The 26,488-nt window shown below is 43.5% G+C and overlaps 1 protein-coding gene across 3 annotated transcripts in view; it reads right to left on the bottom strand.

Annotated features, from left to right (window-relative positions):
• Positions 1-26,488, bottom strand: part of DENND4C (DENN domain containing 4C) — a 210,200-nt gene that overhangs the window by 54,634 nt on the left and 129,078 nt on the right. For 2 of the 3 annotated variants that reach the window (XM_040359872.1, XM_040359881.1), the window contains exons 18-21: positions 24,882-25,010; positions 22,176-22,317; positions 13,564-13,716; positions 2,693-2,854 (exon numbers count right to left, since the gene is read on the bottom strand). In XM_040359872.1, coding sequence (XP_040215806.1) covers positions 2,693-2,854; positions 13,564-13,716; positions 22,176-22,317; positions 24,882-25,010 — 586 coding nt within the window. The remainder of the gene's footprint in view (positions 1-2,692; positions 2,855-13,563; positions 13,717-22,175; positions 22,318-24,881; positions 25,011-26,488) is intronic. The other variant, XM_040359890.1, reaches the window with a different exon arrangement.

Raw genomic sequence — 26,488 nt, forward strand, 5'->3', positions numbered from 1 at the left:
CTTCGCCCAATCTATGTCTGGATAATTAAAATCACCCATTATAACATCACGTCCCATCCTTCCTGCTAATCCAACTTGTGATAGGAGATACGTCTCCCCTCTCCTCCCTCAGGTTAGGGGGCCTATAGCATACTCCCAGTATTATTTTCTCCTTAGCGTCATCACTCTGGAGCTCTACCCATAAGGATTACACCTCCTCCCTAGCTCCCTTAGTGATGTCACTTCTCACTTTCACATTATTCTTGATATATAGGCATATCCCTCCCCCTTTTTTACCCTCTCTATCCTATCTGCGATAAAGGGTATACCCTTGAATGGTTGCCAGCCAATCACGAGAGCTGTTGAACCAGGTCTCTGGAATTCCCACAAAATCAAAATCTTCCTCGTACAATAGTATCTCTAGTTCATCCATCTCGTCAGCCATGCTCCTGGCATTGGTGAGCATGCCACGTAGTTTAGACCAGTCACATACTATCCTCTTATTGGGTGTTGCGAGACTGCAACTAGAACTTGTTACTATATTTACCTTGGGTTTATGTGCTTTAGTCAACCTACCACCAACGCTCCCAATACTACCCTCTTGAATATTTTCTGTGCCGACTATCTCTACCTCTGGGCCCCCCATCGCCTAGTTTAAAAACCCCTCTAACTTTTCAGCTATCTTCACTCCCAGCAGATCTGCACCATCCTCACTTAGGCGCAGTCCATCCCTTCTATAGTACTGGCCCAGTCCTCCAGGAACCGAAACCTTGCCTTACTACACCAGATCCTCACCCACTTGTTAACTTCCCTAATTTCCCTCTGCCTTTCTGGTGTAGCTCGAGGTACCGGTAGTATTCCTGAGAATAGTAGACAACATACAGTGTGGTGCTTCAGGTCTTTGTTACACATTGCGTTCTCTGTCCTTTTAGGAATTAAGTCCCCTCTTACCAGAATCTAACTTTCCTTTCCCTTCCCTTCATCCCTCCCCCCCCCCCACTTCCCACTGGAGAGTGCCTCAGCTCTAGCAGTGCTGGTCCCTGACTGGTTTGACCAATGTCACTCAGAGGAGCTTACTTATTGGGATGCTCCAGCCCTGGATCGGCCCCTCCCTGGCACTTCCCCCTCTACCTTTCCTGTCACCCATCCACTCTTCCCTAGTGCTTGCACCTCTTTGTCTCCACCCGCCTCTGTGCTGGCCCCTGCCGGCACCTACCGTGTACGTTCCTGGCTCTCTTTTAGTATGGAGGGTCTTCTCAGTGCTGACAGTTGCTTCCCCAGATTCATAACCTAGGCTTCCAGTGAAACAATGTGCTTACATTTTGCACAGCAGTATTCGCCCTCGATTGGATGAACAAAGAATGCATACATGCCGCAAGATGTACACCGAGTCGCATCTCCACACCAGTCGGACATCGTACCTACTAATTTAATGAGGACTGGGGATTATACACTGTCCAAATTTCCAAAACTAGCTTCCTGACACTAATACTCAAGACAATACATGTGCACTCGCAGACCCACGCACACAAAACACAAATTACATTGGGCATTGGACCTGAATGCCAGCAGGGCCTACTACAATAATTTCTAGCTTCCACAGGGATTGGCCAGGTATGACACACGTCCATCTGAAAAATTGGTTCTGGGAGTCCACCAATGTGATTCAGGTGCTCGAACCACTGTATATAATAATATACACAATACTATTTGGCAATGATTTTTCATCCTTCATGGGATCCTATTCTCTTTCTTCTCTTTTTCCTTACTCTCTTTGTCTCAGTTGGTCCTGTTCTTGGACCTATATCTGCTTATTTTGTTTGCCTGGAGCTTAAGTTAGCCTGATTTGGTCTAGTTGTTATGCTTCATGCAAAAATATAGTTCTTAGTTTTGTACTTCATGTAGACCAATTGTCATGTTTGCTACGCAGTCTATGTTTGGCATTTTAAAGCCTTGTTTGATTCTTAGTTGCAACTAGGCTGTAATCTATGCTTCTCCAGGACACATTGGTTTCCTGTCTAGTTTACATGGTTAAATCTTTAATAAAAACTATTGAAAGCTAAAATCAACAGAATACTGGTGGGTGTCACCACAATAACTTCTTAATGCAAAAACAAAAAAGAGAAAGAAAATGTGGAGAGACCCCAGCTTAAAGCTTATTAATTTTATTACCATCAATCAAAAAAATATCATAAAATTAACAATAAAATAGTATTTTATAAGTAATGGGTGGCAAAAAATCGTGATAAGTAAGCCTTGAGGTTTTTTTTTGGTATGAAGCATACATACTGTACACATACCAAGCAGGACCAATGTCAGAAGCAAAAAAAAAAAAAAAGCCATACCAAAACTGTAGCTCCAATTTTTCCCTTATAATATTGCAAATTTTATAGGAGAGTTGGGGACACAAAAGATGGGCAAAAACACCCAAAACTCCCACAGTTAAGAATGATGGCAAAGAGAGCTCACTGTTGCAGTATTCAAATTATACAGCAAGCCCATACCAACATCTATAAGAAATATATCAAGTTTTGCTGGGCTGACCCTTTATGTACTACCACAAACAGTATGAGCACAAATTCAAATCTGAGAGAGTTCTACAATAAAAACAAGTAACAAATGCATTACTGTGAAAATACACACTTATAGGCTTGATTGCTATGGTTTATAATTAATGATCATTGCCCTAGGCTAACAAAATGGTAAAATTTACCTAGTACACCAGAAGTCGAAAGCAATTCTTCATTTCCCCCAAGCTGCCGACTTAATTTTGAAACAGAATCTGTTTCTATGCTGTTTTCCTGAACATCATGAATCAGAGCTTTGTCCTTGTGGAGTTCATCTTTGGGTCCTGTCCTCTCATCGACCTGACTCCCTACAGATTGCAATGACATTACATGGGAACCGTTACTATAAAACCACAGGATATTAATGCGTCAGGTTTATAAAGTTTCTACTTAAAAATGTAATACTGTGCAGTGTGTGATGCAAAAGGCAATCCGGATTACTTTGGCTAAAAATCCCCGTTTGACATGTGCTCTGTGTAAAAAGAAAGCTTTGTTGAGGCCAGAAGTTCTGCTCTCAAGGAACGTTATTTGTGATGAATACATTAAAGATTTTGCTACTGAAGCATCAAAAAGCTACATTTTGACAACGATTTGAAAAGACTTAAAGTGTAAGTAAACCCCCCTATCGTTTTCAGCCAAGGAAGCTGCCATATTTCCCTCTGTTTTATCTACAACTGCCATAATGCTGCACATGTAAACAGTTATGACACCAACCATTGGATGTATTGACAGTTTGATTGAGAGCACAACCAATGAGAGTGTTACATTTCCGGCCAGAATTTTTTTGAAACTGGTAAAAGATGGGTTTACTTCCTCTTTAAACTAACAAAAATGGCTCACAGCTACAATACGTATGAGTTTTGAGGTGAAAGGCTTTTTTTTTCCTGAGAACCCTCTGGCCTAAAAACTGACAATTTTTATTTTTTTTAAACAAAATAACTGGTATATCATAAGAGAAGTGTGTGCTTCGTGGAGTTCTGTGGTCACACCCACCAAGTGTTATGCCTCTACTGAGTCCTGTAGCGACATTGTGGCCATCAGTAGGTACCAAAGATAGAATTCAACTTTTTTTACAAGGTGCTTTTAGCTGACACTTTGTCACAGTGACAGGGTTGCTTTAAAATGAATGTATAGACACAATACACACACATACAAACACATTTTCTAATTACTATGACCAGGATTAAAAAATGCCCCCTGACGATTTAGAGCTAAAACTTTCCAAACATTTGCTGACTGCAGAGCTATAAAGAGGTCAGAACTCAGTAGAGGTCATGTTGGACAACAGCAGAGAGACCCTTGCTTCCAGAAAGAGTGCAAAAGTACTTCTCTACAGCACACTGGCAGGAAACAGGCTTTTTTGGTCCAGCTTTGGCTGCTTTCTAAATAAAATCACTGTAAAATTTGCATACATTTGTGCAAAAATGCACTGCAACATGTTTTTTTGCGGTTTTGCAAATGCAGTGGCACTGGATGTGAACTCTGAAACAAACTGCCTGAGAACTTTTCTATACAGGGAAGTTATATCAGGGCATACACATTTTTTTTTTTTTTTTTTTTATCAATTCGTTTTTATTGAAAAGTTTTTCAAAACAGGTTATGGTGTACAACCAAGGATCAGAAATAATAAACAAAAGAATACAAAAGGGTATAGAGACATAACAGGCCAATTTCACGATGACATTCTATATAGGGTCTACATGAGCATAAGTCCACAGACAGATCAAAGACCGAAGAAAATCAGGAACATCATTAGTCCTTTAACATAGGCCCATAAGTAGAACATTAGCCCGTCATGGGAGTAAACTAAGATGGAGGAGAGATGGAAAGGAGGGGGGAGGAGGGGAAGAGGGGGTAAAGGTAAGGGAAGGGAAGGGAAATGAAGGAGGGAAGGAAGGAAGGGAGGAAGGAAGGGTCTGCCCGCCCCCAGTACAGCAATCATTTAGAAACAAATCACATCAGTCACTCGAAAAATTCACCTATACATCACTTGGAAAGTGTGTGGTCCACACCTGCCAAACCACATCAAACCTCGGCCTACTGCCTCTCCTATTAGCTATTAGAGACTCATAGACATAATGCGACCTGGTGATTACCAGAACCTCTGATGCATTGGGGGCCCTGTCTGCCTTCCAGTGTCTCGCAATGAGAGTTCTAGCCGCCAACAGGATGTGAGAGATCACCACTCTAAGATCTGGTGGAAACCTCTCAATGCCTATATGCAGTACCGCAAGGGCAGGGTTTGGGCGGGTCAAAAATCCAGTAATCCTGGAAATGTACGTAAATATAGCGTTCCAAAAACTTCTCAGGTGTTTGCACGTCCAGAACATGTGGAGCAGGTTACCTGACTCCCCACAGTTCCTCCAACATAGTGGTGAGCCAAGATGGACAAACTTGGAGAGCCTGTAGGGAGTGAGATACCACCTGAGGGCAATTTTTTGGGCCAATTCCCAGTGGTTTATACAGCTAGACGCTTTGTAGATTGAGCGGAATGCTTGCTTCCACTGTTGTTCTGTAAAAGTCACTCCTAAATCCTCCTCCCACTTCTCAAACGGCCGGGATTTCTTAAAATACATTTTGTGTTGGAAAAAGTTGTAAAAAATTGCGATACCCTTGGGTGGTGCTGGATCAGAAGTGTAAAAGTCCCATGCCTCCCTATGGAAGCACATTTGATAAGAAGTTAGGGATTTCAAAAAATGGGCAATCCTAAGATAAGCATAGTGATCCCTATGGGACAATGCAAATTGGCCCTGAAGGGAGGCGAACGGGCGAAGGACATTATTGTGGAAGAGGTTCTCTATGTACAGGATACCTTTGTCCCGCCAGTCCGACATCGAAAGGTTCGGGATAGCCAGAGAAAGGATCTCTATGGGAACTGAAAGCTCTACGCATCCAGAGGGCAGGGGAGGCGCATCACGCAGCTCCCTCCAGGCCGCAAGAGAGGCCCGAAGTGTGAGCGGTAAAGTACTTAGCGGAAACGGTTTCCACGTGTCCAGTAGTAGCAGGAGTTTGAGATTTTTAGTCGGGCTAAGGGACATCTCAATGTCGGTCCAGATAGAGTTAGAGTCGTTCGGGGAGGTCAGCCATGGTCTGAGTTGTGTCAGAATCGACGCCCGAAAATAGTCTTGAATGTCCACAAGCCCCATCCCTCCCACCGATCTATGTCTGACCAATAAGGTTCTGGCACAACGGGGTCTTTTTGATTTCCAAATAAATTTGGACAGGATGCCATTGAGGGCTTTAAGGTGCACCCTGGGAATGGGGATGGGAAGCGTTCTAAAGATGTAAAGCATCTGAGGTAGGATCATCATTTTAAATGTGGCTAAACGTCCAGTCCAAGATAGCTCCGTATTAGCGAATCTATTGGTGTCTTTAGTCAGTTTGTCGATCAAAGGTAAGTAGTTGGCATCTGCAAGTTTGGATGGGTCCGCCATTATTTTAATTCCTAGATAGGAGATAAAGGATTTGCTCCAAGTGTAGGGGAAGGATTTTTGGAGATGAGCTTTTGTAGGAGGTGGAATGCCCAGGTCAAGAATGATTGACTTTGAGAAGTTCACCTTGTAATAAGAGATGTCACTGAATGCTGCTAGTGCGTCATGGGCATGCGGCAATGAGGTCGAGGGAGAGGTGAGGAAGATGATTATATCGTCGGCAAAGAGATTAATAGTGTGGGATCTACCTTGAACAGGGAAACCCTTGATATCCGGATGGGATCTAATCCTCTCCGCTAGGGGTTCTATCAAAAGATTAAAGATTGAGGGGGAGAGGGGGCACCCCTGTCTTGTGCCATTAGAGATAGTAAATGCATCCGACAGCAGGTTTGATGTATACACCTGAGCACAAGGGGAGGAGTACAAGGCAAGTATGGCCGAAAGGATGGGTCCCGTGAAGCCAAACCTCTGTAGAGTATATCTCATGTACCCCCAATGTATCCTGTCGAACGCCTTCTCCGCGTCCAAGGACAACAGCAGAGAAGGCGTCCGACAGGACTTAGCACACTGCACCACCCCGAGCACCCTCCTAGTCGCATCTGACGCCTGTCTCCCCGGGGTAAAACCAGATTGATCAGGGCTGATAAGGGTCGGGAGGACAGGGAGAAGTCTATGGGCCAGGATCTTTGCGTACAGCTTAACGTCAGTGTTGAGCAAGGATATGGGTCTGAAGTTAGCCGGGGTGGTGGGATCCTTGCCTGGTTTAGGAATTGTAACCACATAAGCCTTCAGCATCTCGGAGGGGAACGAGGCAGAGGACACAGCTTCAGTAAACACAGCTTGTAGTGTGGGTGTCAGACTGTCCTGTAGGAGCTTATAATAATCACCCGGCAGCCCGTCCGGTCCTGGGGATTTACCCAGTGGGAGTGATTTAATGGCGCTTCTGATCTCAGATTCCCCTATGGGTGCGTTCAGTGACGTGAGTTGACCCTCCGATAGGGAGGGGAGATTGATCTTAGCAAAAAAGGCCTGGATGGCATCTTCTGAGGGTTGGGGCGTTTTGGGGTCTCTATTTAGATTATATAAGGAGGAGTAGTACTCCGCAAAGGAGTTCGCTATGTCCTTGGGGTTCACAATTTTAGAATTGTTGGACGAGTGGAGAAGGTATGGAATTTTAGATTTGACCCTAGCGGCTTTAAGTCTTTGGGCCAGGAATTTACCAGCACGGTTACCTGAGGAGTAATGGGTCAGTTTTAGGGCCCGCAGGTGTTTGTCATATTGGTGGATTAATAGAAGTCTGAGATCAGAGCGGCTCTGTGATAGTTTTTGTGCAAGTTGATCTGTAGCTTTGAGCTTATTTTGGGCTTCTAAGAGTTGGATGTCCCTAAGGAGCCTGTCCACTTTCTGTGTCCTCAGCCTTTTCTCCCTCGCACATATCTGCAAAATGATCCCTCTAACAAAAGCCTTATGGGCACACCATAATATCGCAGGATCCGAGACCGAACCTGCATTCTCCGCAAAAAATTGGGACAAACTCTTGGATAACATAGACACATGGGATGATGACTGAAAAACTCGGGAGTTAGCCCGCCACACATATGCAGGGCTCGGGGTGTGCCCCTCCACCACCGTAATCGACACAGGTGCATGGTCAGACCAAGAGATGTCGTGGATGGTGGAGGAGGACACCGCCTGCAGGAGCATTTTATCCACCAGAATCAGGTCAATCCTGGAGTAAGAGTTGTGTCTGGCAGAATGGAAAGTATAGTCACGCTCATCAGCGTGCTGGCACCTCCAAACATCAAAAATGTCTTCAGCGTGAAACAGGGGTTGAAGCTGGGGTGGGGTTCGTTTCGTACCAGACGATGAGTCCAGAGTGTGGTCTGCTGTTAAATTGTGGTCCCCACATATTACCAGGGATCCCCTTTTGAGGGCAGCTATTTTACTATAAAGTCTCTTCAGAAACCGGATTTGGTGGGAGTTTGGAGCGTACAAGCTGACCAGAGTGAAGGGTTTGTTGTTGAGTTCCAAAAGCAAAATGAGATACCTCCCCTCTGGGTCAGCGTGGGTTTCCAACAATGTAAGGGCCACCGTGTCTCTGAAAGCAATGAGAACCCCTTTTTGTTTAGTGGGGGGTGAAGCCGTGAGGATATGTGGAAAGTTCCTGTGTTGAAAGCGAGGAGGCTCAGAAGCCCGAAAGTGCGTCTCTTGTATGCAAAGAACGTCGGCCTGGAGTTTAAGCGCTTCCCTCCAGACCGAGGCCCGCTTGGCCGGGTGGTTAAGGCCGTTGACATTGAGGGACACTATTTTAAGCGCCATGGTCACAGTGTGGGTGCGGATGATAACAGTACCTTAGTTCCATAAACTTCAGAGGCTCCAGGTTTTCGGCATCACTGACAGGCAGGGGGAAGATGGACGATCCAGTTCGGAGCGGTGCAGGGAGAGCAGCATGAACGGAGAGCAGACCATTCCAGGAAGAGGGAGGGAGGACGGGGAACAAAAAGAAAGTCAAAAAAAGAAAAGAAAAAAGCAAATAATGTAGTAAAAATGCGACTTGTCCATGCAAGAACCAGAGGGTAGGGTTTCTACCCACAACTGAGGGGGTAAACATAACGTGCGTACACGTACGCCAGGTCAAGGTGGGAACCTTGAGGTTCAGAAAAAACTAACCATATAGGCATATTATGAGCTGGATTTGTTTTTGCCACTCTTCTTCCTCACCACTGTTTGCCATTCAGATTGGACTCCTATTTTCTCTGGGGACGAGGCACTAGGTTGTGATTGCTCCGGAAGGATGTCCATAGCTCTGAGTAGAGCAAGGCCCTCGTCTATACTCGTCACTACAGAGTTTTTTCCGTCATGAGTGATAGTGAGCTTTACTGGGAAACCCCAGCGGTAGGGGACATTATGGTTCCGTAACGCTTTGGTTACAGGGATCAGAGACCTGCGCTTTTGCATCGTAAATTGAGATAAGTCCGCATAGAGTTGGATGCGTTCAAATTGCTCAGGAAGTTGCTGCGTTTTGCGGAAAGTCATCATAAGCTGGTCCTTCACATGATAAAAATGCACCCGCATTAAAACATCCCGGGGGATATTATCAGGGAGGTGGGCTGGCTTGGGCAATCTGTGGATGCGATCTATCTGCAGTTCGGACTCCGGGACAGAGGGGAGGATTTGGTGAATCAAGTCCCGAGCATAGTGATGAAGTTGTGCTGGGAGGACTGACTCAGGGACCCCCCTAATTTTTACATTGTTCCTCCTCGATCTGTCCTCGAGGTCGGCCACCTTTGCCCTAAGCCAAGCTAGTTCTTCTGAGTGGTCAGCATGGGCATCAATCAGGGTATTATGAGAGCTGGCAAATTCACCCATTTTTTCCTCCACATGTGTGACACGCTCCCCCATTTCTCCCATCTCAGCCTTGAAGTTACGCATGCATTGCATCATATCAGCGTGCATGGAGCTACGTAGGGAAACTAACATGTCCTTTAAAGTTGTATCTGAAACCGCCTTCCCTGAGGTAGGAAAGGCAGTGAATGGGTCAATCAGCTCCCTCGTGTCCTCCATGGAGTCCTGTCCAGGTCTCAGTGTCCCTGCATCTCCCTCCAAGCGGGGCTTAGATTTGGCAGGGCTTCTGGAGAGAGGAGTAGATGCTGGGGTGAGTGTCGCTGGAGACCTCCGTGACAAGCCTGCTTGGTCTCCTGGGCTGGACGCGGTCGAATGTGAGCCACGCGAGGAGGCCGGGGAGACAGTCTCCGGAGCGGCGCCATCTTGGTGTAGGCCGCGGCCCTTCGGAGGATAAAAGTCCTCCAATTTCCGCGGCTCCCTTGACTCCTTACGTTTGCGGGTCATACCGCTGCCGTCCGGGGTCTGATACGCGGAGAGTCCGAGTGGATGTGAGCTGTGGTAGTGCCTCTATCGTCGGCGGTTCCCGTGCCTGGAGCGGAGCTGTCGGATTACACGTCCATGCAGCTTCGCGCGGTAGCCACGCCCCGGCATACACATTTTGATGTATATTAAAATGCACCTAATTTTTCAAATGCCGCCACTTACCCAGAAAAGGCATTTAACAAATGAAAGTCAAATCTCCATCTTTATATTTTTTCCAGATCAGTGACTCAAAGCCATATAGCAAGAGCATCAAAACAGCCAGGCAATTAGCAGTTTTAGAAGGATGCCAGGAATTGCAGCCCCCCAATGTATTTTAAGATACAACTCCAGCCAAAACTACATACAAGTTTTGGACAGATTGGGTAAGGCTTAATTCTTTGTCAGGTTGCTTTGCCATTTCTTAAAGCTCATTATGGGCAACAGTTAACCCCTTCCCACTCCTTCCCCTTTATAACCCATTCAACAAGTTAATACCTTGTAAGCTGTCTGGGTCCCTTGCCAGCACCATTATCAAGAGTGGGGACCGGAAGTCCAGCACTGTATTTACCCGTGTAAGCTGGTCCCCAAGCATAAATCACCTCTCTTCTGGTCCAAAGACCCTGGCACGGGACAGCAAATAGGAAGTGTCCACATCACATATGTGGTGAAGGGGACACTAACCACTTAAGGACCGGGTCACAAACATTTATGTCGGCAGAATGGCACGGAGAGGCAAATCGACATAAATATACATCACTTTAAATTTGCCGCTGTGTGTGCATGCCCCTGCCACAAGCTCCATGATCGTGCCCGGTCCGATGTCCGCCGGTGTCCCACGATCGTGTGTCACGGAGCTGCAGAATGGGGGGATTGCCTGTGTAAACAAGCATCTCCCCGTTCTGCCTAGTGACACTGACACCGATCGTCTGCTCTCTCTCATCTGGAGCAGTGATGTGTCACAGTAAGCCACAGCCCTTAACAGTTAGAATCACTCCCTAGGACACACTTAACCCCTTCCTAGCCCCCTAGTGGTTAACCCTTTCACTGCCAGTCACATTTACACAGTAATTAGTGCATTTTTATATCACTGATCACTGTATAAATGTGAATAATCCTAAAATAGCGCCAAAAGTGTCCAATGTGTCCGCCATTATGTCGCAGTCACGATAAAAATCACTGATCGCCGCCATTACTAGTAAAAAAAAAATATATATATATATATATATATATATATACACACATATATATATATATATATATATATATATATATATATATATATATATATATATATATATATATATATATATATATAAATAAATAAATAAAAATGCCATACAACTATCCCCTATTTTGTAGACGCTATAACTTTTGCGCAAACCAATCAATATATGCTTATTGCGATTTTTTTTTATCAAAAACATGAAGAATACGTATCAGCCTAAGCTGAGGAAAAAATTTGTTTTTGCATATATTTTTGGGGGGATATTCATTATAGCAAAAAGTAAAACTATTGCTTTTTTTTCAAAATTGTCACTCAATTTTGGTTAATAGCGCAAAAAGTAAAAAACCACTGAGGTGATCAAAAAAAGACCAAAAGAAAGCTCTATTTGTCGCAAAACTGCGCAATTGTCAGTCAGTCAAAGAGACGCAGTGCCAAATCGCAAAAAGTGCTCTGGTCTTTGGGCAGCCAAATGGTCCAGGGCTGAAGTGGTTAAAAAGGAGAAAGAGAAAGAGAAAGAGAAAGAGAAAGAGAAAGAGAAAGAGAAAGAGAAAGAGAAAGAGAGAGAAAGAGAGAGAAAGAGAGAGAAAGAGAGAGAAAGAGAGAGAAAGAGAAAAAGAGAAAGAGAAAGAGAAAGAGAAAGAGAAAGAGAAAGAGAAAGAGAGAGAGAGAGAGAGAGAGAGAGACCAGAATGGCACATGACTGTGGCTTTAGGTGAGTAATCACACTTTTATTTGGGGGGTTGGGGATTTGTCCATCACTTTCTATATAGTCACTAAGGCAAGAAGTGATCAGAATCTCTCCTAATGTTGTTTGTGTTGCTGTGACCTCGCTGAGCAGATTTGGTCAACAAGACAGAAATGGGATGAAAACTCTCCAACATCAACACAGACAGAGGTTATAACCCACTCCAAAAAATAAAAACAATTTTGGTTGGAGAAAATATGTAGCCTTAAAAAGTGTATATTTTGAGTCACATCAGGCACGTTAAGTACAGTCATCGTTTTGTGCTACAAAAGGGCAACCAAATCCTGCATACCTGTATGTAATAAGCAAGTATGATTAATCCTTATGCAAATAGAACTAAAAAAGGTACACAAAAAATATAAATATTATACATATATAGCATTTGCTATTGATATATTACAAACTGTATTTGTTATAAAAGGACTATCATTTTATTATAATAATTCACCATACTTTTTCCTACCTTGGTGGATCATGTATAGAAATCAATTAAAGTAACATTAAACCCAAACACAAAGATGTAACATATTGCAGATTCCAAATTTGATAGGTGCATAGGTTTTCTTTCCTTCCTTTTATTTTCATCTGATGATTCAGCCAGTAAACGCACTTCCTGTCTTAGGGGTTCTCTATGGAGGAGCCCCATAAACATTTTGACAGGATAGTCGATCTGGAGGGAAGGCTAGTGTTTGATGCATGAAAAGATTTAGATAGACTTTACAAATTAAAGCCAACAGCTAACACTTTAGAAGGAGTTCCAGCAACAGATTTTTTTCTGTTTGGCATAAGGGTTTTGCATAAAGAAAATCAGAGCACTGTAAACAACCTTTTTAGTGGTAAATGGTTTGTCTCAACCACAGCAGTTTTTCTGGACAGCTTGTTCTGTTTAAGGAAGTTGAAAAATACCATACTTACTGGGCACATCAACAGGTGAAAATAAATATAAAAAAAAAGCCTAAAAAGGAAAATGAATTCAGCTGCAACCTCTAAGATTAAGCAGGCTGCAATATAATACATTGTTATTTATGAGTTTAATACAACTTTAAGCAGGGGACTTAACAATTCCAGAGTGCCTTAACAGGGGCTCCATACTTCACATCATCCATCCAGTCTAATGGAACCCGGGGCATACGGTTACATTTTACTCATCAATGGATATTCTATAAAATTACCCAGGAAGTAGCTATATATCCAATAAGTATTAAGGCTGTGAGTTCTGCATACCCTACACCACTAAAGAACACTAATGGGGAAGGACCCATCCCTCCATACAGCCAGCAAATTTACAATGACTTTGAGGGAAGTGGCCACTTCTTTTTGCAAAAGTTATGTGGAAATGGCAGCAAACTCTTGTTTTAATAATATAAATTTTTTCAACGTCCCAAAGGGTGCAATTGATACTATAGTATTTACTATTGGGATGTGGCGTACAAGATCTTACAATCGGATCTGCCCAAATACTACAAATAACCAATGTACAACCTGCAGCAATTTAAACATTTAGAGAAATTGTCTTGTTTCAGAATCCAAGTGAAATCTGCTGACTGAAAAGACGGTAAACTGATTCTAAATGAAACAACTGAATAACACAGCTGTGCGTTAGTAGCAGTATACAAAACCTTGTGTAAGTTAAAAGCAAAAGTCCACTCACACGGGTGCCATGCAGAAAAATCCAACACCATGTTATAAAGTTAGAACATGACTGGAAAGATTACCCAGTAAATGGTTATGGTTAGAAGCTTATGAATACCTGAACTAGAGTGCATATCAGTAGAATCAGTAGACTCAAGCCTGATTAAATCCCTCACGAAGACAGTGTGCTCCCCAGAGTTAGCATCATTAGAATTATCCACGCCATGGCTCACCATGTCCCCATCACTCCCACGTGCAGCACCCTGGGAAGCTGAAAACAACACAGGTTAATAAAACATACAAATGCACACTATAGCAGGATATCTTTTAGGCGATACACTCTTTTTGTTATACATTCAATGAACACCTACTCCCAAACACTGTTTTATCCATTATTTGAAATCTGCTAGATGATGATTTTGTGCAGCATTTCTTCATAGAAGTATTGACATAAAAAAAGTGGCTGGTTCATATAAACAGTTTTAGGACTTGTGCCAAAATGCAGATGCAGAGTGATTTCAGATGCATTCAGTTGGCATTTGAGATCGGTTTGAGATGCTTCGGAGATCACAGTTCACAGACAGATGCATATGACTTTCAGTTAACCTCCTAAGCTGAATTGTCCTACTGTTTTTGCATTCCCTTTGACTTGTAAAGGGATAGAAGAAGCTCTTAAATGAAAAAAAGCCGTTATACAGAGTTTTCTTAAACACATCATTTTTTGAGAATTTATTGCAAGGTTTTCTATCTGAGGATCCTGTCTATAGGAGCACTTCCTGTTGCAGGCTGACAACACAGAAACCCCAAGTCTTAATTAGCAGCGCGGTCCAAGGATCATTTGGCCAATAAACTTGTTTTTTTTAAAGTAGATTTTACTGAGAATTTTTCATATAAAGATACACAAAACACAAAAATAGTACTGAATGAAAGTCCATGAAGAAGGCACTGTAAAGTAAGCCAACATAAAAATTGTACAAATATAGATACAGCACACATGGTCAGTGGAAGACAAAAAACAAGGTACTACAGGTGAAACTTGAAAAATTAAAATATTGTGCAAAAGTTCATTTATTTCACTAATGCAACTTAAAAGGTGAAACCAATATATGAGATAGACTCATTACATGCAAAGCAAGATAGCCGTGATTTGTCATAATTGTGATGATTATGGCTTACAGCTCATGAAAACCCCAAATCCACAATCTCAGAAAATTAGATTACATGATGTAATCAATAAAACAAGGATTGTACATAGACCAATATCTGACATCTGAAAAGTATAAGCATGCACATGTACTCAGTACTTGGTTTGGGCCCCTTTTGCATCAATTACTGCCTCAATGAGGCGAGGCATGGAAGCTATCAGCCTGTGGCACTGCTGAGGTATTATGGAGAACCAGGCTGCTTCAAAAGCAGCCTTCAGCTCTTCTGCATTGTTTGGTCTCATGTCTCATCTTTCTCTTGGCAATGCCCCATAGATTCTCCATGGGGTTCAGGTCAGGCGAGTTTGCTGGCCAATCAAGCACAGTAATCCCACGGTCATTGAACCAGGTTTTGGTGCTTTTGGCAGTGTGGGCAGGTGCCAAGTCCTGCTGGAAAATGAAGTCAGCATCCCCATAGAGCTCATCTGCGGAAAAGCATGAAGTGCTCCAAAATCTCCTGGTAGATAGCTGCGTTGACCCTGGACTTAATGAAGCACAGTGGACCAACACCAGCAGATGACATGGCTCCCCAAATCAACACAGACTGTGGAAACTTCACACTGGACTTCAAGCATCTTGCAGTGTGTGCCTCTACATTCTTCCTCCATACTCTGGGTCCTTGGTTTCCAAATGAGATGCAAAATTTGCTCTCATCTGAAAAGACTTTGGAGCACTGAGCAATAGACCAGGTCTGTTTTTCTTTAGCCCAGGAAAGAAGCTACTGACGTATTTTGTTGTTCAGGAGTGGCTTGACAAGAGGAATACGATATTTGAAGCCTGTGTCCAGGATCCGTCTGTGTGTAGTGGCTCTTGATGCACTGACTCCAGCCTCAGTCCTCTCCTTGTGAAAGTCCCCAACACTTTTGAATGGCCTTTTCCTGACAATCCTCTCCAGGCTGCGGTCATCCCTGCTGCTTGTGCCCTTTTTTCTTCCACACAACTTTCTATTAATGTGCTTTGATACAGCACTTTGGTAACATCCAATTTATTATGCAATTACCTTTTGAGGACTTCCCTCCTTAAGGAGGGTGTCAATGATTGTTTTCTGCACAACTGTCAGGTCAGCAGTCTTTCCCATGATTGTGATTCCTACTGAACCAGACAGAGACCATTTAAAGGCCCATGAACCCTTTTGCAGGTGTTATGGCTTAATTAGCTGATTAGTGTGGTACACTTTGAGCCTAGAATATTGGATCTTTTCACAATATTCGAATTTTCTGAGATTGTGGATTTAGAGTTTTTATGAGCTGTAAGCCATAATCATCACAATTATGACAAATCATGGCTTGAACTATCTTGCTTTGCAAGTCTCATATATTAGTTTCACCTTTTAAGTTGCATTAGTGAAATAAATGAACTTTTGCACGATATTTAAATTTTTTGAGTTTCACCTGTAAGTGCCTCTCAGCTCATAAATCCCTAGGAAAGTGGAAAAAGGAAGAAAAGGGGAGAAAAGTAAAGAGAATAGAAGAAAAGAGAAGGGGGCGAGAGCATGACCACCACGATACTCAACTGTCAGGCATACAACATAAGATGACAAATCTCAAAAGATAGGACTGAAGTTTATCGGAGTCAGAGAAATCAATCCAGGCAAACCAAAGTTTCACAAACAGAGTGACATTCCTGATAATATTACAGTTAAGCTCAGCAATCCATTCCCTGATACTGGGAGATACTGGATTGTCATCCAGTACCTTGGAGTTAATACACAATACATTGGCAAAGTGCGCAGTGCAAAAATGCAGAATGCTTGGTGCAAACAGTTCATAAAATTGATGTGCGTGCTGCGCAAATCTGATAATCCTGTATGAACGTACACCACTTCACACCCCACTCACAAGTCGCTTACTGACAGGTAAGACCTCAAAAGGTGGAGGTCTGGCTGCACTTTGGAAGAAATCCCTACTGGGATGAATGTATGGCACACTCCAGGACTCAGGAACAGGGTTTCCAAAGCAATCCAAAGAAAAGCTCAAGAAGATGTAAAGGCAAAGGAGGGACTCCTAGTGTAGTAGTAAAAAATTCCACCAATTTATTAAGTTAAAAAGAATACTCACATATGGCAGGTAAAAAAAAAAAGATAGCATGTAGTCAGATATGCACAAACACCACCTAGACAAGCATGATTACGTCACAGCTGTAGTTCTATCCAATGCGTTTCATAGGGGCCTATGACTAAGCTCTGATGGGCAGGGTGTGTGGTGTAGTGGAAACATATAGGCGGGAGGTCACTCCTCATCTTTTATTCACCTGGGCTGATTGGAGTAGCAGATTTCCTCCCCTCTTTACACTTACGAGCCCTCTGGATTGGTATCAAGACAAGCCTGCACCCCATGCTCTGAGATACAGTGATATATGTTCACTTCTACTTTCAGTGGCGCCAAAAGTAATATAACACAAACACAATGTATTATGGTTTTACAACATGCAGTATATATCGCGTTATGACACATGCTGCAATATGAATTAGCCTGTAAAAGGTTAATTTGAGATCAGTTTGCACCCATCTGCATATACTCCCAAGCTCACCATACACTATACCAGCCCTCAAAATTTTCACTCGCCTACTAGCATTTGGCGAGTGGATTTAAGCTGGGGGCGAGTGATGACAGGGTTGCATGACCAATCTCCCTCCAATCTGTGCCTACACTTAGAGCCCCGATGAGATTGGCGGCCGAAGAGGAAAGGTGCATGCTCGGGAAAAGTAGTCTCCTTACAATTCTCATTAAGCCATGGGACCTAACAATATGACCTCTCTGAGCCTGCCCCCTCCCCCCGACCAATGTAGCTGGAGAGCAGAAAGTAATGAGTGAGGTGGAGGATTGCAAAAATTACCACTCCGGTGCAGCGCTCACTGAAAGTTGCCCTGACATGAGAGCGGCAGCCTTCTGGTTTGTGCAGTTTTCTTCTCCTTGTGCTCCATGTAGGTGTCCAGCAGTATAGCCTGAGCACTGTGAACAGACTGGTCTCATTGTGTGCTGTGCGCTGTCAGTGTGCGCTGTGCTATGGTGTCAATGGCTGTGCAGTTGTGTGGATCTCAGTGCTGGATTGTACTCCCTCCCGCTGTGCTGCAGCTCCTCTCCTCACTGCCAGCCTGAATAAAAGGGGGAAGTGGGGACATGCAAGCGTGGAGCCGCACACACAGGTCCCCCCGATGATGAGATGAATGGGAGAGAGAGAGAGGATGGATGGGAGTTGCAGAGGAGACAGCAAGAGAATGGGGAAGAGACCCAGTTCTAGTGCCCTGTCCCTCTGGTCTGCCCCCAGTGCCCTGTCCCTCTGGTCTGCCCCCAGTGCCCTGTCCCATTTTGTTAAAGTTGTTGTTGGTAATATTTAATTTTGTAACTTGATTCTGCATAAAACATTATCATTCCATGAGATAATGTACGAGGGCGTGTTTACGGGTGCAATTAGGCGCAGGGCAGTGTATGAATTAGGTGGGGCAACTGATGGCGAGTAACTCTTGAGGCCTGGCTAGTGGCTCAGGACTTGAAATTTTGAGCCCTGCACTATACAGTACACTAATTATACAATCTCCATTAGATCTGCCATCAACTACCTAGTGCAAGGGCCTGCCAAACTGGATGCCAATTCATTAGATAGTTTAGCCGTGTCCCATTATATAGTTTTGGTAAACCTAAAGGAGATTGTACAGAGATTGCACAACTTTTTTAGGTGGAAACGAGTGCCGTTAAATATATAGGGCCAGATTCACATACAAATGCGTTACGCTGCGGTGGCGTAACGTATCCCATTTACGTTACACCGCCGCAAGTTTACAGCGTAAGTGCTTGATTCACAAAGCACTTACCTGTAAACTTGCGGCGGCGTAGCGTAAATCCGCCCGGCGCAAGCCCGCCTAATTCAAATGGGGCGGGGACCATTTAAATTAGGCGCGTTCCCACGCCGAACGTAATGCGCATGCTCCGTCCCTAAAATTACCCGACGTGCATTGCGCTAAATGACGTCGCAAGGACGTCATTGGTTTCAACGTTAACGTAAATGGCGTCCAGCGCCATTCACGGACGACTTACGCAAACGACGTGAAATTTCAAATGTCGACGCGGGAACGACGGCCATACTTAACATTGGCTAGACCACCTAGAGGGCAGCCTTAGTTTTACGCGACGTATCTCTACAAAAACGACGTAAATTTAGAGCGACGGGCAAAGCGGACGTTCGTGAATCGGCGTAACTAGTCATTTGCATATTCTACGCCGACCGCAATGGAATCGCCACCTAGCGGCCGGCCTAGAATTGCAGACTAAGATCCGACGGTGTAAGTCACTTACACCTGTCGGATCTTAGGGCTATCTATGCGTAACCTGATTCTATGAATCAGGCGCATAGATACGACAATCGTATCTTAGAGATACAACGTCGTATCAGGAGATACGCCGTCGTATCAGGAGATACGCCGTCGTATCTCTTTTGTGAATCTGTGCAGTATAGCCGTATCTAAAATATCTGAAAGATGAACAAAGAAAAACTGGGAAAAGGAAAGCTTTACAAGATTTAAAGTTATTTGGCTGTGAAAATAGGAAGCAAACCATTAACATTTTAATAAAAGCAATTTTTTATATATTTAAATCCCCGAGGACCAAGTGCATATAGCCCTTGCTCTCATTCTGATTGGTGGCCCCCGTTGTCTCCTGGATGTAGCGCCACCCCTCATTTTGAAGCCTAAATCATGGCCATTCATGGGGGAATTTACAGCCAACAAAGAGCCCCGTCCCCCTTTAGGCGGAGTGATCTGCCACAATATAGCAATCAGTGCTGCTTGTTCATTCATAATAGTAAAGATCACACAGATCTGCCTGATGTGGTTGTATCCACAGAGCACTGCATCACAGTGTGAGCATTCACTAATAATAATAATTGAGTAATCAGCTGTGTCGGGCCAGTCACACATATGACAGGACGACATCGCTGATTGTTCATTTACAAAACAGACAGCTCACACTGAATTGCAAAAGCAGCGTCTGCTAGCAGACACGAGGGCTGTCAATCCCAAATCAGTCCCCTTGGTAGCAGTACTATCAGACAGGATAGGGGGGGGGGGGGGGCTCTGTTAAAACACCCCGTTAAGAAAAGTCAAAGTCTGCAAGTGCAAATCTTAAAAATTAAATAAACCTTTATTATTTTCCAGAATTATAACGGTGGTGGATTTTGTAACGCAAATTTCTGTCAAAATTCTTTTGTTATTTCAGACATCAGACCTCCAGAGTATTCTCTCAAGTTCATTGCTGCTAAGTACTTGGAAAAGGATTTAATCTTTATTGTTTTGGCTGAGGCACATTCCTTAAAAAAAATATTTGGCTCTATTATCAATGTCTTTAAACAGAATGTTACATCCTGCACAGATTTCAAATGGAAACTATTCTTAAAGCGGTAGTAAACCACAGTGGATGGAAAAAAAATCCCCTGCAAGGCAATGTCATGATGTGCTAGAATGCATCGTATACTAGCACATTGTGAGAGGCTTTCCTTAGAACAGTGTTTCTCAACTCCAGTCCTCGTGGGCGCACCAACAGGTCATGTTTTCAGGATTTCCCTCAGATCAAACTGCTGTGGTAATTACTAAGGCAGTGAAACTGATCAAATCACCTGTGCACAATAATGGAAAGCCTGAAAACAAGACCTGTTGGTGCGCCCCGAGGACTGGAGTTGAGAAACACTGCCTTAGAACAAAGCCCTCCAGCATCACGCGGTCACTGCTGAGAGGGCTGACATCTTCACCCAGTCTTCCTTCCGGGTTTGTGTTCTTTGGCCACATGAGGGTAAACTGTGCAAGTTTAGGAGATATTCCCAGTACCTACAGATAAGCCTTATTCTAGGTTTGCCAGTAAGTAGTAGAATAAAGTTTACTACCACTTTAAGTTTGACATTTTATACATGGACTTTAACCAGTTCCCTACCTAACCATAATAATATGACGTCGGCAGGAACTGTCTGTCCTTCAGAGTGGACGTCATATGACGTCCTGTGCATCGTGGCCACTAGGGGGCACACCGCCGGCGCCACGCAGGCGCCCGCGGCAAAACTTGCGACCCGGTGCACGACAGTCGTGATGTCCGCCAGGCACCCGCGATTGCCGGCAATCACGGCAGGAGTGTGGATCTGTGCGAGTAAACACACAGATCCATGTCCTGTCAGAGGTGAGGAGACTGATGTGTGTTCGCAGTACAAAGGAACACAGATCGGTCTCTTCCCCTTGTGAGTCCCCCTGCCCCTACAGTTAGAAATCACTCCCAGGAAACATATTAACCCCTTCAGCACCCCCTAGTGTTAACCCCGTCACTGCCAGTCATATTTACACAGTAATCAGTGCAGTTTTATAGCACCAATCGCTGTATACATGTGAATGGTCCCAAAAACGTGTCAAAAGTGTCCGCCGCAACGTCATGGTCACAATAAAAATCGCAGATCAGATCCCCTATTTTGTAGACGCTATAACTTTTGTGCAAACCAATCAATATACGCTTATTGCGATTTTTTTTACCAAAAATATGTAGAAGAATACGTATCAGTATTTTTTTTAAATGGTGATATTTATTAAAGCAAAAAATATGGTGTTTTTTCAAAATTGTTGCTCTTTTGTTTATAGCGCAAAAAATAAAAACCGCTGAGATGATCAAATACCACCAAACAAAATCTCTATTTGTAGGGGGAAAACATTTGGGTACAGTGTTGCATGACCGGGCAACTGTCATTCAAAGTGCAACAGTGCTGAAAACTAAAAATTGGTCTGGGCAGGAAGGGGGTAAAAATGCCCTGTATGGAAGTGGTTAAATTGTAAAAAGCTGCTGCTTTAGGAAGTAACAGATATGCACATTCAGAATTCTAGAGCCTCAAAGTGGTTGTAAACTTTTACACACACCACTTTTACCTACAAGTAAGCCTATGATAAGGTTCACCTGTAGGTACTGGAAATATCTCCTAAACCTGCACAGTTTAAAAAAATATTTACCATATATGTTTGCGCCAATGTCATTGGCACATGCGCACTGAAGAAAGGGCATGAGCATGCCATTTTTATAGGGCCCGTGCCGTGACCGTTGGCTACCGCGTGCATGCTCAGGATTGACTTCACGCGACTCCGGACAGTCACAGAGCCGGCGTCCACGTCCCTGTAAGGAAGAGGGGTAAGGATGGATGTGGTCACCAGTGGGGACCTCGCGGACTTCGTTTGCAGGTAAGTGCAACATAATGGGCTAGTATGCAATGCATAGTAAACCATAATGCTTTTACTTTGCAGGGCAATAAAGAGGAAGTAAAAACTACAGTAACAACAGTTTCAAAGACATCGGAACACAATTTCTTATTTAGAATGAATTCTCCTTCAAGTTCACATGCAAAATAAAAATGCTTGACAATATTTGCTTGGTTAGTATCGCAGTATACCTGTACATTATGCAGCATTTCTAGAAAAGCCTTGCTACTGCAATCCAAATTAAAAATGTACAAATTACATACTCAAGTTACTGGGATATTGGCATTGTGTATATTGTATGTATAATTATTTTACCTGGCACTGAGGACCTAAACCCCGCCTTTGCCTTTTTCAGCGGGTTGCGAAACTGGGATAATCCAAATATCACATTTCGAACTTTCGTCCACAAAAAATTCCCACTGCGGTTACTGCTTGGCCAGGGGCTCACCAGGACAACCTGAAATCAAGACAAAAGGAAAAGTACCTATTAAAACAGCATCCATGGGTACAATACTTGAAGCAGAACTAAAGCCAAAACTTTTTGTTTTCCCATTTGGATAACGCAAATGAAGATAATAATAATTATTGCCAGTTTTGCATCTGTCTACCAATGGGGAAGATTTTCTTCACATCCTGTCTCATAACAACATCAGGAAATTTGTGGAAATTCCTCCAAAGTAAAGGGAATATGTCCCCTCTATTTCTGCTGTGATAAAAAGCACTCTTGATCATGGTCACCAAGGCAAATCTCCCCAATGAGGATACAGACAGGGACAAAAACCAGGAAGGTATGCATGCAAATGCATTGTTTTGGAGTAGGGAAGGTTTAGAACCCATCAGTTTTTTTGCAGATTTCTAAGTGAGAGAAATTTGCCCTCAATTTCTGTCCTTACTTTAGCCAGACAGAAAGCAAGGGAAAATCTCCAACAGTACAGCCCAAAAACATACAATTAAAAATCCGGAGCCTCTCAAGAGCTACAGTAACAGCAGCTTCAAAGACATTAGAACAGAATTTTGATTTGTGTGTGGCCATCCCTGCTCGACAGTCAGATTGCTTGTAGAGCTGGGCGATTTTTTTTTTTTTATAAAAAACTCGATTTACAATTCAAATCAAGTTTTTTTTTTTTTGATGGGCACCACGCTGGTCCTGAGGAGCTGCGGGCAGGAGTTTTTAGGCGTGGCCACGGAATAGGCCGAAGCCGCGGCCTCGCCTAAACTCCTGCCCGCAGCTCCTCATGACCGGCGCGGTGTCAGCGCCGATCCTGGGGGGGGGAAAAATAGTTTTTGTAAAAATCTGAATCGATTTGACCTACCAACTTGATTTTTTTTATCAAATCGATTTTTTGCACAGCCCTAATTGCTTGATCAACTTCTGTCGAAAGAACATGCCGGATAATGGCTTTAGCCGCTTATCAGTGTGTTCTGACAGCAGCGGGTCCTGCTGTCAGAATACAATGTTCTGGCACGTAGAATCTTCCACCCACCTCATTTGTGCGGATGGAGGAATCTTGCAACAAAATACAAAATGTACTTTAGAAAAAACACTTTAATTTGCAATCTGCAAGAACAAACAAAGCATCTTATATGATAGTTCCTTACAGTGATCATCTATTTGAATTCAGTGAAGCAGGCACCCAGCTGCTTCACCATGAGCACATTAGTCACAGAAAGATTATAAGCAACACTCCGGGTCACGCACAATCAACGTACTTCCGATCGCGCTGGCTCTCTGTTCCTGAGAGGTGGAACGCACGCTGCTCTGCAGGCTTCCTGAGCGTGGGACTCGCATATCGAACACTGATCAGCCTCAGTGCCGGGGAAAGGCACTACTCAAGTAAGGGGCCACTTGGCGCTGTTTGCTTTTATTCAATCTTAAATAAAACCATATTATTCTATGTTTTTTTTTCTTTCTGATTTACTTCATGTGGTGTGGAGTTTGGCGGTATCAAGAGCTACGCCTGGAATCTATGGTTTATGTCATATGCCTATTTTGACCTCTTTTTAATTAAATTGGTCAACATCTTGTGGTAGGTGCCATCCATGAGCACTTTTGCGGTGATTGCATTCTCTTTTGGTGGAGGTGGAAACCTGTATTGATCAAGTGGAATCATCCTTCAAGCATTAGCTTACTATTCACTTTATTTTATGGACTTTTTCTGCACATTATTGGTTTAAAATATCTCCCAATTGGGAGTTTGCACTGTGATGGACATTATTAATAATATTGCTGTTTCATTATCAATATTAATATTTATTTAATTTTTCACCATTTATGATGAATCACTGTTTGCTGATTATTAGTTATTAACTTACTTGGATATACCTTTGTATATCTAGGTAGTCATTACCTATAGCGCCCCCTTTTCCTTCACATAAACACTCCAAAACCTAAACCTAAAAGCAGTCATGGTCATTTAACAGCAAGAAGTAGACAAGCTATTGTGTAAAAGTGAACCAAAAGAAGTAGTCCAGATATGTCAGTAGATTAAAGTGGATGTAAACCAGATTCACAAAATTTAAGCTGGGCACATAACTGCAGTGTTTCTTTTTAGCTCTCTTCAAAGCATTATGTCCCATAGCTTTGTCCTGCTCAGTTCCTCTGTTATAACTTTTGACAAGCTCTCTGAGATTGGAGCCTGAAGTGTGTGTCAGGGAGGTTGCTATAAATAGATTAGCAGTCAGTCTGCATGTATTGGGAGGGGGTGTGTGCCTTTCATCCAATAAGCTGTCTCAGTGTCTAGCAATAATCCACTCCTACAGGGCAATCAGGAAGAGAAACTTCTAACAGGACAAGCACTTTCTAAACAGTATATAAAGCTGAAGACAGAAGATATACATGTAAAACTTATGTAGGGAGATTTGTTTCATATCCGTGTATCATATGAGGCTGTTAACATCACTGGGTATATGTGAGGGTTTACTTCCACTTTAAGACAGAGCTAGATAAATAAAAATAGAAAACAAAATGCAATATGCTGCGTCAACAAAACAAAATCCCTTAGGCGTATAAAAAAAACACACCTTGTTGTAGTAACCATAGGTTATTGCATTAGGCTGTATTCCAGCATTCTTCATTTCAATGAAGACTTTTACTGCCAAAGCAGGGTTCTCCCAAATGCCACACAGCTGCATTACCACTCTGTAACAAACCTACAAAGAAAGAAAATAACATACTAATGTGGAAAGTAAACTTTAAATTGGGGTTAAATTTGTAACAAAGGAAATGCCTTCATAGGTCCATCAGGCTGCATAGCTAAAGCTGAAATCTGGACAAAAACAAATACAGTTTAGAATTCCGTTATGCCTCATCAACAAATCGGTCGGTACATAAATATGTGGCAAGCACAGTGCAGCCGAGCTCCCTTCCTGCCACTACAGTCATCACCTATACAGTGCAGCAACTGAGACGTTTTGTAGCTAGGTTGGCGGAACACTATGTGGATTCAGAAACACCAATAAAGCAGGCAGTGGTCAGATTCTTTAGCCAGGCAGGCCACTGCCAGCTGTCAACAAGGAGAACAGACATGTTGGGAAACGAGTCCCTCAAGTTCCCCATCAGGTTCCATCTACTTCCAGTGTCACTGGTTGACAAGAGGCTGTTGGCTGTGAGAGGCCGACGATGTCTTTACCAACCAGTGACAGTTGTGGGGGGGGGGGGGTTTCCCGGTGGAAAATATGCTGCCTGCTAAAAAGCATACAGAGACAGACACACCAACTTACAACTGGTCTTAATTATCTATCTATGAACTGAAGGAAATCTTTTACTTTAGTGCCGTTATAGCACCAGTGGCGTCTCCAGCTTTCATATTTAGGGGGGGCACATGGGGGGACAGGGACAAAAGTAGGGGGGCCAACTATAATATGCAATTATATATATATATATCCTGGGGCCCTTTACTACGATCCCACTATGGGCCCTTTCATATGTTCTGCAGTGAGCTCCCTTCCTACTATACTGGGGCCCCCCAGGGTGGCAGAAAACAAGAGATATATGTCACCAGCACACCAAGAAAATATAAGGGTCCAAAGCAGTGGGAGAACTATCATTGTTGCAAAGGTTGTCTTGCCACCGGGCCCTGGTGTTCTGCCACTCTAGGGATCCCCAGCTGTCCTGTCCCTGCTATTTACAGCGCTGGTCTGGCATCTGTCTCCTTGGCAACGGCGGCAGTCTATTAGGACCTAGTGCTGGTGACATTATGGGTGCATGCAGGGGAAGGCTGGCACTATTGGTTATAGAGAGCTGAGCCCCCAGCTGGTCACCTAGCAGCAGTAATGCTGTATAACCTTCTCTGTTGACATGCTGATCGGCATGTGATCCAGGTGATGCTCCCAGTCAGATCTAATAAACACAGTATTTATTAGCATCAAGAGTACAATATATATATATAATCAACCGTATGATCAGCAGCCACGTGGGCTCTATGCCTGTAAAGTGTGGGCTTTGATCAATAAAATCTCTGATATTTATGACTAGGATTTGATTAAGAGCATCACCTGGATTGCATCCCGATCAGCATGTCAGAGAAGGGTCCACTCCTGCTAAGCAACCTGCAGGGAGCTCAACTGTCTACAACCAATAGAGATGGGCTCGGGTGTGTTTGAAATCCCACATGCCCAATCCCGCCAGG

This window comes from Rana temporaria, chromosome 1 (genome assembly GCF_905171775.1).
Source record: "Rana temporaria chromosome 1, aRanTem1.1, whole genome shotgun sequence".
NCBI classification, from domain to species: domain Eukaryota; kingdom Metazoa; phylum Chordata; class Amphibia; order Anura; family Ranidae; genus Rana; species Rana temporaria.